Source organism: Chinchilla lanigera, unplaced genomic scaffold (genome assembly GCF_000276665.1).
Source record: "Chinchilla lanigera isolate Chin_1 unplaced genomic scaffold, ChiLan1.0 scaffold00016, whole genome shotgun sequence".
Classification (NCBI taxonomy): Eukaryota; Metazoa; Chordata; class Mammalia; order Rodentia; family Chinchillidae; genus Chinchilla; species Chinchilla lanigera.
The window spans coordinates 13,905,728-13,919,885 of record NW_004955417.1 but is presented as its reverse complement, the minus strand read 5'-3'; the positions used below and the strand labels follow the sequence as shown (position 1 = coordinate 13,919,885).

At 42.6% G+C, this 14,158-nt stretch overlaps 1 protein-coding gene across 1 annotated transcript in view; it reads left to right on the top strand.

Annotated features, from left to right (window-relative positions):
* Positions 1-14,158, top strand: part of Nipal2 (NIPA-like domain containing 2) — a gene marked incomplete at its 5' end in the record, with an annotated part of 54,601 nt that overhangs the window by 21,966 nt on the left and 18,477 nt on the right. The window contains one exon of the mRNA XM_013512702.1: positions 6,572-6,693. Coding sequence (XP_013368156.1) covers positions 6,572-6,693 — 122 coding nt within the window. The remainder of the gene's footprint in view (positions 1-6,571; positions 6,694-14,158) is intronic.

The following is a 14,158-nucleotide window of genomic DNA, read 5'->3' as shown; positions in this document are numbered from 1 at the left end:
GTCCAACGATAGAAACCTGATAAAGCTAGATTATAATTGTTTAGTGTGAATCTCTAGTAACAGCAAGCTGTGTGGCCTTTGTAAAACTACCTAAATAAGCTTTCTGAACCTCAATTTCCTCATCTATAAAATGAAGATAATATTACCTACCTTCCAGGATTAAAAGAGTTCAGATATTAAAATTCTTAAAACGGGGTCTATCCCATAAGTGCTCAAAAATGTTAGCTGTATTACTACGACTATAATCACTCACCACTATGCTGTACTACCATTTTAGCATGGTCATATGTTAATCTTTAAAAAACATCACTTACTTACAGAAAAAATAAAATCTTGATTAGGTTATTTTTCAAACTTGAATTATCCAGCTAAGATGTCCCACAACTCTGATTTGTTTTTTGTTTTGGCCTTCCTAACTGAATGCATTTTGAGTAGGACTGTATAAGTGATAAATCACATTTATTTCACACTGTCAGTCTAAGCAATCTATTCTTACCTTTAAAATGGTGTCGTAGTGGTAAAATAAGATTTTTTATTCCTATCCCACACCCTTTCCTCCAGTGAGGAATATCGCAGGATTGTCATCATTTGAGATGTCATGACTCACCTCATACTCAGGAAAGGACTTTTCCAACCTCACTCAATGATGTGTTGAGGTCCGTGTGTTTACTTTGGGCCTTGACTGCTATTGCCTTAAGAAAATTTAGCTCTTTCCATTAAAAGCAAAATATGCACACCCCCCCGCCACTTTTTTTTCTTTACAGGGACTAAAACCAAACAGGGAAAAGAAGTAAGTGATGTTTTTTAAAGATTAACATATGACCATGCTAAAAATTAAATTGTCAAAATGTGAGAAGGAAAATCATTTATTTTCCCCTACTTGAAGCAAATGAAAGTTTGTTTTTCATGGTGGAACAAATGAAGATTTTTGGGTCATGTGGAAACAAGCTGAACTAATTTATTGCCAAATGCTATTCTGCGGCTATGAAGCTTTTCACCACTAGCCTTAAAAAAAAAAAATGACCTCACAAAAGCTATGTCTGAAGGGAATAGCCAGCTATTATTAACTCACTGACAAGCTCTGGACTCTGCTCTGATTCTTAGTGGATTAATAATTTTAAATTATTTTAATGATTATTTTTCCTTTTAAAAACACCAGTTTCTGTCTCTCCAACCAGCCAAACGCTCTAGTATTTTCCCCTTTCTTCCCCCTCCATCATCAAAAGTATCAAGTCTAATAGTCTGTGAGATCTTAGTTGATTTAAACCCAGATAATGTCATCATAGAAATAAAAATTACAGTCAACTCAGCAGCACTTCCCAGAGACAATAACTAGGTTACATCAAGTCACCCAGAAAGATTTCCCTCCATGGGAAGTCATGATTTTAAAAGTGAAACAAAGGCCTCCTCCGTCCTTCTGACACACCCGAGGCCAGTGTGGTTTGGGTCCAGTATCTAGAATCCGGCTGAGTACAGCGTCTTTTCCAGCTGAGGGGGCAGGTGGGGCATTTTTGTTTCAGAGCTGCCTCAACAATGGGAGCCTTCACGACAGCAGATCCAGGGCTATTCGGATTCCCTGCATTATTGAGATCTCCCAGCCTCCTTTAATCTCAGCTGCCATGAGCCCAAGAAACCTGGAATGACTGCATTTCCAGAAGGGCATTTCTAAATGGTCTGGTGTTGAGGAGTCCAGTGAACTCTGTGACTCCTGGTATCCCACAAGAGCATTTGTTGGAATCCCGTGGAGCAAGAGACATATTTGCAAGGACCAAACGAACCAGACAGCAATCTTGTTTGGAGTCAGGTTAGCTGAAAAAACTCTGAAGGCTCCTGGAAACCAGCTCAGTACAAGTTCCACAAACTAGAAAATGGACAGTTAATAATAGTTGGCGTCCAGCGAGGTAGAGTGGGGACAAAATTAAAGATTTCAGGGTTTTGTTAAGGGCAAAAGCAGTCTGGGAAACAGGATACCAAGCAAGGAAGAACTGCACACATCAGACGTGAAGTGCGAGGCTTGCCTGCAACAGGAGCTCGGCAGGCTGGAGCCACGGTGAACAGCAGCAGCACCAGGACCAGCTGAGTCGAGGCTCAGTTCCCTCCAATCAGAGTTACATTTCATTCCTGCCCATAAGTGTCTACCAGACACTTTTACAACAGAACAACGGCCTCTCTAAACAAAGGCTGTATTCTCACAGCCAGGTCCAGTTCAATAGCAAGCATATCCTCCAGATACAAAACATCCCCCAAAACATGACTTCGAGGCAATATAAAGGGACAAATGTGTCTAGAAATATGACAAGCGCCATCCCTCAGTGAATCATGGTGAACATTGCCACATCAGTGGGTGTAAGAGGTTGTCAGTGGAACCACTTATTTGCTTAACTCACCTATTCCAAATGTAGTTTGCTTTCTTGGACCTTTTTGGTGGGAATGTTCTGCTAAAGGAACTGTAGGAACAAAAATCCCATGAGACTAGTCAGGAGCCCAGGGACCTCTGCCAGCCAGAATCGGTTCCTTCTATCCCGCCAGGTGCAGGACTTCGCTCATATAGACTCCCATAGACTGCACAACCCTAGGCTTTCATTTTGCTGAAATGAAAGCTCCCTCATTAATGCAAGGGACACAATGCAACTGTTAAGAAAATAGACTACCTAGATTCCATTCCAAGCACTCCACTTAATAGCTGGAGAATTCCAGACAAATGTCTTTCCCTTTGTGACTCAGTTCCTTCATTTGTCAAATGTGGGCAATGACAGTTTGAGTATACATTATGTGTTGTATACATTATATATAATATACCGTATGAATTCTATAGAGTACATGTTGTAATAGTATAGTCACACCCTAATGAACAGTAGTCCTCCCTTAGCCACACTTTTGCTTCCTGTGGCTTTAGTTGCTGTGATCAACTACAAACCAAGAATATTAAATGGAAACTTCCAGACATAAATAATTCATAAATTTTAAATAGCTTTTATGAAAGTATATCATTGTAGTTGTTCTATATTATTATTGGCTATTGTGGCTCATAGTTTATTGTGCGTAACTTATAATTAAGCTACCAGCCGGATGTGGTGGTGCACATCTGTCATCCCAGCATTCGGGAGGCTGAGGCAGGAGGATTGTTGTAAGTTTGAGGCCAGCCTGGGCTACAAAGTGAGCTCAAGTCCAGCCTGAACTGCATAGCAAGACCCTGTCTCAAAAAGACAAAAATAAAATAAAATAAACTACCATAGGTATGTACACGTAGAGAAAAAACTAATATATGTAGAGTTTGGTACTATCTGAGCTTTCAGAGGCCTTGGAATGTATCCTTCATTGATAAAAAATTTTTTATAAGGATAAAATTAGTTATGTATAAAGCATTTAGAATTCAGCTCAGAGTATTATCTATTACAGGTTTTATTATCAGCACATTTTAGTATGTCAGCCATACTTATCTATGAAATCAGTAGTTTTGAGAATATCACCTTAAAAACAGAGATTATTGCTCTGTGTCATATCCCCTCCCAGGATACCTAGTCTATCGTTGTAAAGAGCAGGGACTTGCATGTATACCTGTTGTCCACATAGCACAAGTTTAAAGGAAGAGATTTCATTATTTGTATATTATATAAAGATGAATGTGAAATTCCCACTAGCCCACTTTAAGTAACTTGAGTTGCACTTGGTGAGAAAATGGAATTGCTGGTGGTTTGGTCATGAAAGAGGAGGCTGGAGCCACATTCCCGAACTGTGGGTGACGTCCAGCTTCCAGACCTGGACTCCTGTCTGCAGCTTACCCTCAGCCGCCTGGCTGCTCTGTTTCCGGTCCCTTCCAGAGTCCAGATGCTATTACTTTATGCAGTAGTTCCTAAGGTTAGCTGTGGGTAGAATAGTACTGCCACATTTGCTTCTCTGGGCTCTGTTAATATTAGGTATTCCTCTCCTTCTATTTTCTTTCAAGACCAGTGAGGAGTAGTCTTCACTAAGCAATGAGAAGTCACAAGCTATACCTTCCATGGTCAGAGTGGGTTATTGCCTCCTTACAGACAGCCCCCGTAAGGGCTCCTACTCTTCTCTGGCCTAGAACTGTTAGAGATGCAGCTATAGATCGAGTTTTAGGCAGAATTGAGATGGTCTCTGACTGATGGCAGGCAGTCAGCGTCCTGAGATGGATCCTGTGTCACATCTGTGTCACTGGACACCTAGGTCCTGTGTCACATCTGGCCTCCAGGTGAGCTTCCAAGAGTATTCTGCTGCCCAGAATGGCCTCTTAAGGAGCCAAATTCTTGGAGTATGATGATTTAACTCATACCTAGAGATGAGATTCAGTTACAGCTGGATCAGTAATTTGTCTGAGCTTCTGGCTAGCAAGTAGTGGTGAAATTTGAATTCGTCAGGGGCAAGTTCAGCTTGGATTGGAATTGCAGGACTCAAGGCTTGACCCGAAATATAACCACTCCAATGGGCCAGGAGCACATCCCTGCTGCCTGCTTCCTTTGGGATCTGACATGTCCGTATCGCCTCTTTGGGCAAATGAAATAGTATGTATGAAAAGGGACTTTGAATGTTTTATTTTAAAACTATCAGCCACTTTATTTATTTTTAGCTTTACAATGCAATGAAGATACCCATTAATAGAGAATAACACAAAAGGCAGATGTGCAAGTCCAGGTGAAACAGAGGAATGTGTTGGGATATGAAACAGAGATAATCCTGAATACTAAGTTAAATAAATAATACTTCCTTCATGTAATGAAATACTATGCAGACTTAAAGCAGTAAGACCTCCCTACCTTTCCTCTGAGATGTTAAGTGGAAAAAAACACACAACAGTGTACATATGGTTTTGTGTGAAAAAACAAAACTCTTGCACATGCATGCATATATACATAAAACATCTCAAAAAAGAAGACTCTGGGAACTAGCAACGCTAGTTAACCTTAGGGAGCAGCAGAACTGGGACCATCAGGATGTGAGAGATACCGAACTCTTCATTGGTCACCTTTATGCATCTCTGGGATTTGTACCACTTACATGTATCACCAACTCAAAATGAAGCTAAAACACAGAAGAGTTAATTGACGCTAGATAGGGGCTGGGGATTTAGCTCAGTGGAACAGCGCCTGCCTGGCAAGCGCAAGGTCGTGAGTTCAATTCCCGGTACCGGAAAAAAAAAAAAAAAAAAATGACACTAGGTGAAATGAAGAAAATCTGTTAAGAGGAGCTTATTTAAATAAGAAATTTAGATTTCACAAAAGAAACCAAGGTGTCTGAGACTGTTTAAAGTATATTCAATGGCTTTACGTTACTGCCTATACATGATTTAGAAACCACTTTTAAAAATCTGTTCCTTAGGAACCTAATTCAGAATAACTATATTATATAATCTTTCTGTCCCAAGGAAAAAGACATGACTGACCAGTAATTTTCCCCCAGGTTCTTATATATGATTTTCATTATTTTGCTTTTATTACAGTGTTTAATAATGTATACTGTTTTTCAGTATAAAAGTTCTCATTAGAAATAGCTTTAAAAGTTGTGTATATAATGTCTTCACAAAGTATTACAGAATAAATTTTTTTAAAACTTATTTATAGCTTCTAAAATATCCTGAATAGGTACTGTGCAGCTTGTGTGCAAAACCCAACACTGTTCATTCTCAGAACCTAGTGTTCAAAAAGTAAATCATGCTGTTAAGAAGAATAGGAAATTGGTGGCTTCAAAGCGTGAGATTTTATACACAGCGTAACTTGTTTCAGGTTGGAATCGATGCTGGTTGTAAATTATATCCACAATGCTGATCTCAGTGTTGAAATGAGCTGGATTATGTTTTCAAGTGTGGTGTCTGAAAAACACTGCCCATATCAATTTTCCTCAGGCTGCTAATTGTATGTAAATAAGTAGTTTTAGAGGTATCAGAAAGGCAAGTCCTCCTTTCACCCCTCCTTTGGTGGCCACGCCTCCCACCCGCGTTCCCTTCATCGTTTTCAGCTTTCGGTAATGCTAAAATGGGAGGAACACACTCCTGTCCTTAGGTTTCTGTTGTTATCTGTTTTTACTAAGCTGACCTTGAAATTTTAGATCCTAGATTAGATTAATTAAAATGTGGGCCAGCAAACATGATTGTTACCAGTGTTTCCGGGGGTGCCATCACCTGCGTGGGTGTAGAGGCTGCTGAGATGAGCAGGTGGACTTCACTTCCGGGACCCAGGTCCACCGCGATTTACTGGCCCACATGGAAACAGTCGGGTGGAGGTGTTTTCAGATCTTCACCTGCACATGGTCTGAACTGCTCTACCTTCTGGGAAAGCTTCCCTGCAGAGGCCAGGATTCACCTGGAAGAACAGAGAGAAATCCAAAGTTACTTCTTGCTCTACCCATGCCTGGACTTTTATCCCTGCTTTGTAGATAACACCTTTCAGTGAATGTGTGATGCTCTCTAGGGATGGTTTTTAAATCGTATTTTTGTAGGGAGGAACCATCCACTCCTTAACAAGTAATGCTCCATCTCTAAGTAATGTCTGCAGCAACACAAGCCTTTAAGTGCCCCTTGTCAATTTGGTTTGTCTTTTCTGTTTTATTTAAGGTATGACACTGGCCATTGCAGGAACATATTTATTGGTGAACTTTGCTCCAAATATAACTCAGGCTGTCTCAGCAAGAAGCGTACAGTATCACTTCGTGGGCTGGCAGTTCCTGATCTATGTGGTAAGAACTATAGACATTTTACTGTCAAGACCACCAGCACCTGCAGATGTTAGGAAACTAATACAACCTCTTCTTGTCACACTAATAACTTATAAAATATAAATGTATCTGACTTAATACTTTGAAATGCTGAATCAGCAGTAGAAGCTTTTTTTTTTTTTTCCTTTTTCCCAAAAAAGCCCTTTTCGAGATCCCTGCAACAGACTGAGAGAAACAAGCAGCAGGAATACAAGTCTTAGCAATATGTAAAGAAAAAATAAATTGTGCTGCTTTTGACATTTGCCATTCATTGGGATGTTTTATCTGACACCATGGCTGTAATCTGATGAATATAAAAAGGGAAATGTGATAGAAATGGTTGATATGTAACTTGTTAAGGAAGTCAACTGAGATTAGAGAATAAGAATATTCTAGAAAGACAGTGTTATAAAAAGAAAACTGGGATCATCTAGCTGATATTTTAACCAAGGACTAGATTGGTAAAATAGTAATGAATTTGTAAAAAGGATCAAATCATACTGAATCGTACATTTTTAGGATTCAAAGTTTAGGACCTCAGAAAGCCCTCTGATCCAGTCCCTTGTCATTAAAACAAGCACAACAGTATGGTCCTACTTTCTATGGGTAGCATGTAAAAGCGTGACATTAAAGTCACAAATTGAAGCCAGATGCCCTGGAATAGACCTATAACCCCCCTATCACAAGTCCGAGGCCGTCCTGGGTAACTTAGTGAGACTCTGTCTCAAAATAAAAAGGATTGGTGATATAACTCCATGGTACAGTGCTTGCCTCGCCTGAATAAGCCCTGGGTTTAATCCTCAGTATGTGGAAAAAAAAAAGTATGACATTGGCATTCACCGGGACATGTGGCGTGGAACCCAGGATAGTACAGCAGCAATGCCTGGTCTGTGACAAGAATTCCATGTATCCTACCATCTCTGACATGGCACACAAATATTCACAGATCTTTTCACCTTATAGTCTCCCTCTTTCCTCCTTTCTCTCACCCTACAAAGATACTTAGGTTCTTCTGTTCAAAAAGAAAAATCCTTCATGTACTACATACCCTTTAATAAGCTGTCCTATTTCCCTTCTTGCACTTGCCACCAAAACCGACCCCAAATCATCCGTGCTTACTGGCCCATCCACCTCCCAGCTCCATTCACTCCTCCTTCCCCCACGCCAGGTCCTCGAGTCTGGGAGCACGCTCTTCACGTGTTGCCCAGCAGGATTGCTTTTTTGATCTGGATCCTTTTTGAACCTGTGCAGGGTTAATCCATGCCCACCCCCTGGATATGCCACCTGGAGCCTCTCTCTTCCATGCCATCCGCACCGTGGTTTCCTTTCCTCCTCCTCTTCTCTGACCAAGCCATCCCAGGCTCTCGGAGGCTGCTCTTCCTCTGCCAGCACGTTGGGCCTGTTTATGCCACCTTCTCTCCTAGGCACTCACGCCCTATCAGCCTCTTTCCAGACCCAGACCTGCCTCTCTTTCCACAGCCTCTTCTGTCTACTTATTACTCCTCCCTGCCTGGATGATCCAGAGGTCTCACAGATGTTGCAGGAAGCTGAACGCCGTATCTCCGCCCCTGAACTCTCTGCTCTCTTACATTTCCTGTGGCAGCCTCCCATAGTGGATGTCTGAGACATATGTGACTTCTCCCCACCCTCCTTCCCGCCCTACCCTCAATCGTGGATATCTGAAAGTCCCTCAAGGGACTTCCAATGTGACCCATCTTTCACATTCCATGGCCCTTGCATTAATTCACACCTTCATCTTTTCTTGCTCAGACAACTGTAGCAGCCTCTTAATGGGTCTGTCTCCCCTGCTGCTTGGCAACGTTGTGCTGTAAGTATCCTAAAAAACAGACCTTCTCACTTAGCCCTCCCCAGCCACATAAGCTGGTGCCATTGTGTCTGCCGTTCCTCCTGCCCGCAAAGTCCCCCGTCTTCTTTGACCCATCTCTCCATCCCTTCCAGCTCCCCACAAACTCCTCTCCTTTGTACAGCTCAGATGGGGCCTCTTCTGTGAAGCTATTACCAGTTGGTTAGTCCATGTTATGAGCTTCCCACAGGCTGCATTATGTTGTATCTGTTTACCGTGCTGGTTCTATTTCAGCATGCTGTGTACGGCTGCAGAGAAAGAATTAGTATTGGTCGGTCGGTCAGTCGGTCAGTCAGCCGTCAGTCCTAATGCCTTGCCCACTGAAACACCTCATCCTGATGTATTATGACCCATGGGTTTTGCTTCTTCTGGAGCTGTCACTTCCTACCTCTTCCCTTAGCCTCCGCTTCCTTCCAACTTTTAGGGGTGGACTTCCCAACTCAGATTAGCCTTCTCAAGGTCTTTCACACTTTGTGCCTTCTTCCCCACCCCATTTATTTTCCCACTTGTCCGCAGTCTTTTCACATCTTTCATCGATCAGCTGTAAGCACTAGAAAGAGTTTTAATTTCTGTGATTTACTTCTACTCTTTATGCTGTGTTGAATATTTCATGATAGGCCAGACTTGAAGTCCTACCAACACATTACTGCTTTTTGCCTGCAGGCAAAAAAGAAATTCTTCATTCCAGTAAGAAAAGAGTGACGTAGCCTGTGACCAGAAAATTAATAGCCTGGGTTGAATCCTTAAGAGATTAAAGATGCATCAAGGCTTATTTCCTGGAATAAACTGCATTGTTTGGTGGTGATGTGTCTTGTGCTGCTTTAACACCCGAGGAAACATTTTAAAAGAAAAAAACTTTTTTTATTAAACTATACTTCCACTAGAATAACTGAAATTAATTACATTTTACTACTTTCCAAAGTCAGCTTTTAAATTCATGTACTCACCCCTCCATTCAACTGATTGGACCCTAAGATTATGGGAACTGAACAGGGCTGGGAGAGATCTGTGTTTCGGTAAACTCGTGTTATGATAATGGAAGGATGTTTGAAAGTGAATAGCTACCTAGTGAGACCCTATCTTAAAAAAAAACTAGATGTGGTGGCACACGCCTGTAATCCCACCACTTGGGAGGTAGAGGCAGGAGGATTGCTGCAAGTTCAAGGCCAGCCTGGGCTACACAGTGAGTTCAAGGCCCCAGGGAGACCCCGTCTCAAAGAAAAGAAAAAAAAAGTAAATAGCACATAGAAAAGTGTAAGTAACCCTAGGTATTTATAAGATAGCATAAAATAAGTCTTTAATAAGGTCACATTTGAACAGCACTTTTGGCATTAGACTCTAAAAGGGATAGATCCGTGTAATGCCATTTTGGACCTTAATCCATTACATGGCTGCATCTCTGAAGACTAAGAAGGGCCAGTTATATATAAGATCTTGAGCTTAATTTTGGTTTAAACCTTTTAAACATCTAGGTAGTTAACACTTAATTCTCAGATATGTCAGACTCTGCTTTTTATGCAAAGTACAGCTCCAAAGATCATAATTACCGCAATCAAGACAATTTCTTTGATGAATCATTCATCCACTTACATATTACACCAAGTAAAGGCACTTTAGCTGCCTTTTTGCACTGTTCAAATAACTAAGATGAATAAAAATGTTTAAAGGTTTTTTTCTGTACTGGACACTGAGCCTGGGGCCTTCTCACTGAGCAACATCACCAGCCCTTCATTTATTTTTTATTTTGAGATAGGGTCTCCCCAAATCATTAAGCTACCCAGACTGAGTTCAAACTTGTGGTCCTCCTGCCTCAGCCTCTCAGAGTGGAAGTCTTAATAAGTTTTACATTTCTCAGCAAAGAGATTATAAAACTGCACTACAGACTGGCCCATTTCATCCCTTTCCCTATGGTTTACCTGGACCTTGAAGGTTTGCCTTGAAGGTTTTCATTAAGTGGAAGCCTCGCTGTAGCACGGCCGGGGAGCTCGTCCTCTGGTCTGGTCTTCTTGCTCAGGTAAAGAATTTGAGACCCAGTGTCTACTAGGCCTGGAAGGACAAAGTGTGCTTTATTCACTTACTAACAGAGCCTTTCCTGTCTGGCTGCCACAGACGGGTAGTCCTTCTGGCCAGAGCTCACCAAACAGCAAACAGAGTAGGGTTTCAAGGTCAAGCTGGCTCAGAGAGATGTTGCACAAGATGGTCCCTCTGAGGGGCCCATGACAGAATCCATCACATCTGTCAGCAGGTGGGAAGCTAGAAGTCCTTGAAAAAGAGAGAGACATTTAATGTTGTCAGTCCTGCATGCCCTGGGCTGTTCCACCACAGGGCCGCTGTCTCGAAGTACCTTTTGTTGAACAATACCTATTAACGTGTTCTGCAGAGCTCACGCGAGGAAACACAGCCCTAAGCCTCATTACTTCATGTTCTTTGGCAGGCCATTTTGCCCACCCAGATTTTCCAACAGACTATTCAGATTGAAACCTCTGCTATGAACATAAAATCCTGCACAGAATAATCTGCACGGTGCTCATTTTCTCTCCTCCAGACCCAAAAAAAAAAAAATTAAATCAGCAGAAGCCAGGCCCAACCCTGTCATGTAGAGTAATTCTATACCCCAAAGCTGATTATTAAGTCAGCTTTTCTGGCACAACCTGCTTCAAACCCCACCATCAGGTGTTAAGAACCTGAAGGGAGAAAACTGTATGTTTTTATACAACATTAATGTCTCTTGCCTGATGTTCTTTGCTTTAATGTCTGGATGCAAATGGCACCTGGGTGCGTGCACAGAAGACATTTCTGCAGTGCAGTAGTCCCAGTGTGGCTCCTACTGCATCCTGAGCTTTACCTGCAGGAAAGCTTTACACATGACCACTGTTGTCCTCTGTGTCTCTCAGATGGGGAAACTGAGACCTTAAAGAGGCGCAGGAACTCACACAAACATTAAGTGGGAGAGCCAGCATTCCCAAGCAGGCTGTTCTCCCTGTTCTCCTCCAGGGACGCACTCCATCCAATACACTTCACTGAGCACCTCTCCAGGCAGAGTTAGCAAAGCTAATCACCAAGGACCAAATTTTCATCCAAACTTGGCCTTGGAGAGAACTTCTGCAGAGCTCATTTCTTGTGGACCAAAAAAACCGTATTGAAGGCTATGCTTTCAGGAAAGAACTTAGAGAAGAGAAGGTAACTCGGGCTCAGGCTTGGGTACTGGAAGTGGGGCCTCCAGTGGGGAATTACGTGTTTCTGTTGCCACATCATCCCTTGGACTGCCAGTGCCTTTTCACCACTGAAAACAGGGTGCCTGGTGCCTTCAAGTCTAGTTAGATTAGAGAACCAACCCAGAAATCAGTTCCCCTGGAAAGACTTCGGGTACCAAAACCTGCATTAGTTTCCTAATACTCTATTGTCACACACTTAGTGTCTTAAAACAACACAGATGCCTTACTGCAGTTTTCTGGGTCAGAAGTCAGCCCAGGTCTCTCCACACTAGAACCAAGGTGCTGGCAGGCTGTGCTCCTTGCCAGAGCCTCCAAGAGAGAATCGGTCTCCTTGCTTCCTAGGCTTCAAGGTCAGCAGAGTTCCCTGACTTCAATCTTCTGCAGCTGCCCCCCAACTCCACCTGGGACCGGTCTCTGCTTTGAGAGACTCTTGTGAGGCTCACTTGCATCATCCAGGGTACACCCCCACGTCACGGTCCACAGCCTGCCTCGATCTGCAGCACCCCTGCCGTGTAACACACAGTTGCAGGCTCCAGGGACTTAGATCAAGAACCTCTTTGGGCCCCTTCATGCTGCCTACCAGGACTGCACCATTTAACCTCCCAAGCCTGGCTTTGTCACCTGTAAAGTGGGGACAGTGATGGCTCCCACCTCCTGAGGTGGTCATGAGGATTGTGAGCATCATTCCAGGAGAGCTCTGTGGACAGGGCACAGCGTGCCATGCATGCACAGGAAGAGCTGCTTCTGTCCCTCACCTCAAAGACAGCAGTCGGCAAGGCAGGCTCTTCCTGGGGCACAGCAACCATGAAATCACAGCAGCTTCTTTATATTGATAGTTTTTAATGCTGTGGGAAAACTTTCACATCAATTCATAGTTCTCGAGTATTTTATTCCCAGGAGCTGTGTGACCTCTTCACACAAAGCAGAACCCAGGGCAACTATCATCAGTCTGTGAATAATGAGCACGCATGTTTTGTTTATCTGAAGCCACAGAGAGAGAGTTTGAGGGAGAAAAACCATACATGGTTTTTTAGAGCTGACAACCACCCTCATTCCCACAAAAATTAAGAGTCCGCGTGCAAGCAGTGTAGCTACAGTGCACCGTGCGTTGGTGTGGGAAGAACTTGCTGTCCTCCAGCAATAACTGCAGTGCTGCTGGGAGTGGGCTGGGGGTGCAACAGGTGAGGAATGGAAGCCTGGGCTGGGGCTCGGGGTCACCAGGCCCAGAGGGGTCTTTCTGTTAAGGAGGTGAAGTGCAGAGAGACCGGCATACCCCTATTTTGATGGCAGCTTTTGAGAAGGCATAGAGATGGCACCTTAACTGCCTTTATAGCATGGCTCAATTAAATTAAAGCCCTGGCAAACGAGTCCAGTAAGGAAAAGTGAAGATAATTGCTTTAATTTACCAGGAGAAGAAAAGTCCAACGGATGATTTAATCTTCCATGTTAGGTGAAAAGCTTTTGAAATGAGAAAGAGACAGACTTACTGCCTGCCATCGCCCATGGAGAATTACAGAAAGACACAAACCAACAAGCAAAACTTTGAATTGCAACAGAAATCCAAGTTGATTTAGAGAGGGCTCTGTGAGCAAAGTGCAGTCCTGGAAATGCTAACATTCCTACCTCCAGCAATTTTTAAGAAAAAAAAAAAAATGGTACTTTTATTTGTCTGGGGTCAGAAAAGTAAGCCTTCATGTTTATGATTTCGGTCCAGGGATACTATCTCTTATAAAAATAGTAATGATAATTTGGCTTCAGGTTATCTTAAGGACTACAAAATATTTTTAATCTTAAAACAGAATTGAAAATTACACTAAGTTTTTTTAAGGGTAGGAACATTTTAGACTTTCATATTTATGGACACTCAGTTTATTAGACTTTAGGTCTCTTTAAGTTGTTTGTAATAAATTTGAAGAATAACTTATGTATTAATTGCATAAATATTTACTAAGTGGCTGACTGTGTGCTAGGCACTAGAGATAGAGTGGGAAGAACAGATGAGTCCCTGTTTTCATCGAGCTGGCATTCTGGTGGGGAGACAGACAAGAAACACAATGTATGAACAAGAAATACACCAGGCAGTGAGAAAGCTGCCTCCTGAAGCCAGGCCGTGACACAGTGACTGGGTGGCCCTTTTAGATCAGAGTAGTCGGGAAGGACCTCTCAGAGGAGGTGAGATTCCAGCTGAGAGCAGCGACTAGAAGGAGCCATTGTCCACAGAGTTAGTGCAAAGGTGCAAAGGCAGGAACAAACTAAAAGCTGCAAAGAACAAGGAAGAAAAGAAGGGAGGGAGGAAAATGGAAGGAAGGAGAGAGGAAGGAAGGAAGGAAGGAAGGAAGGAAGGAAGGAAGGAAGGAAGGGAGGAAGG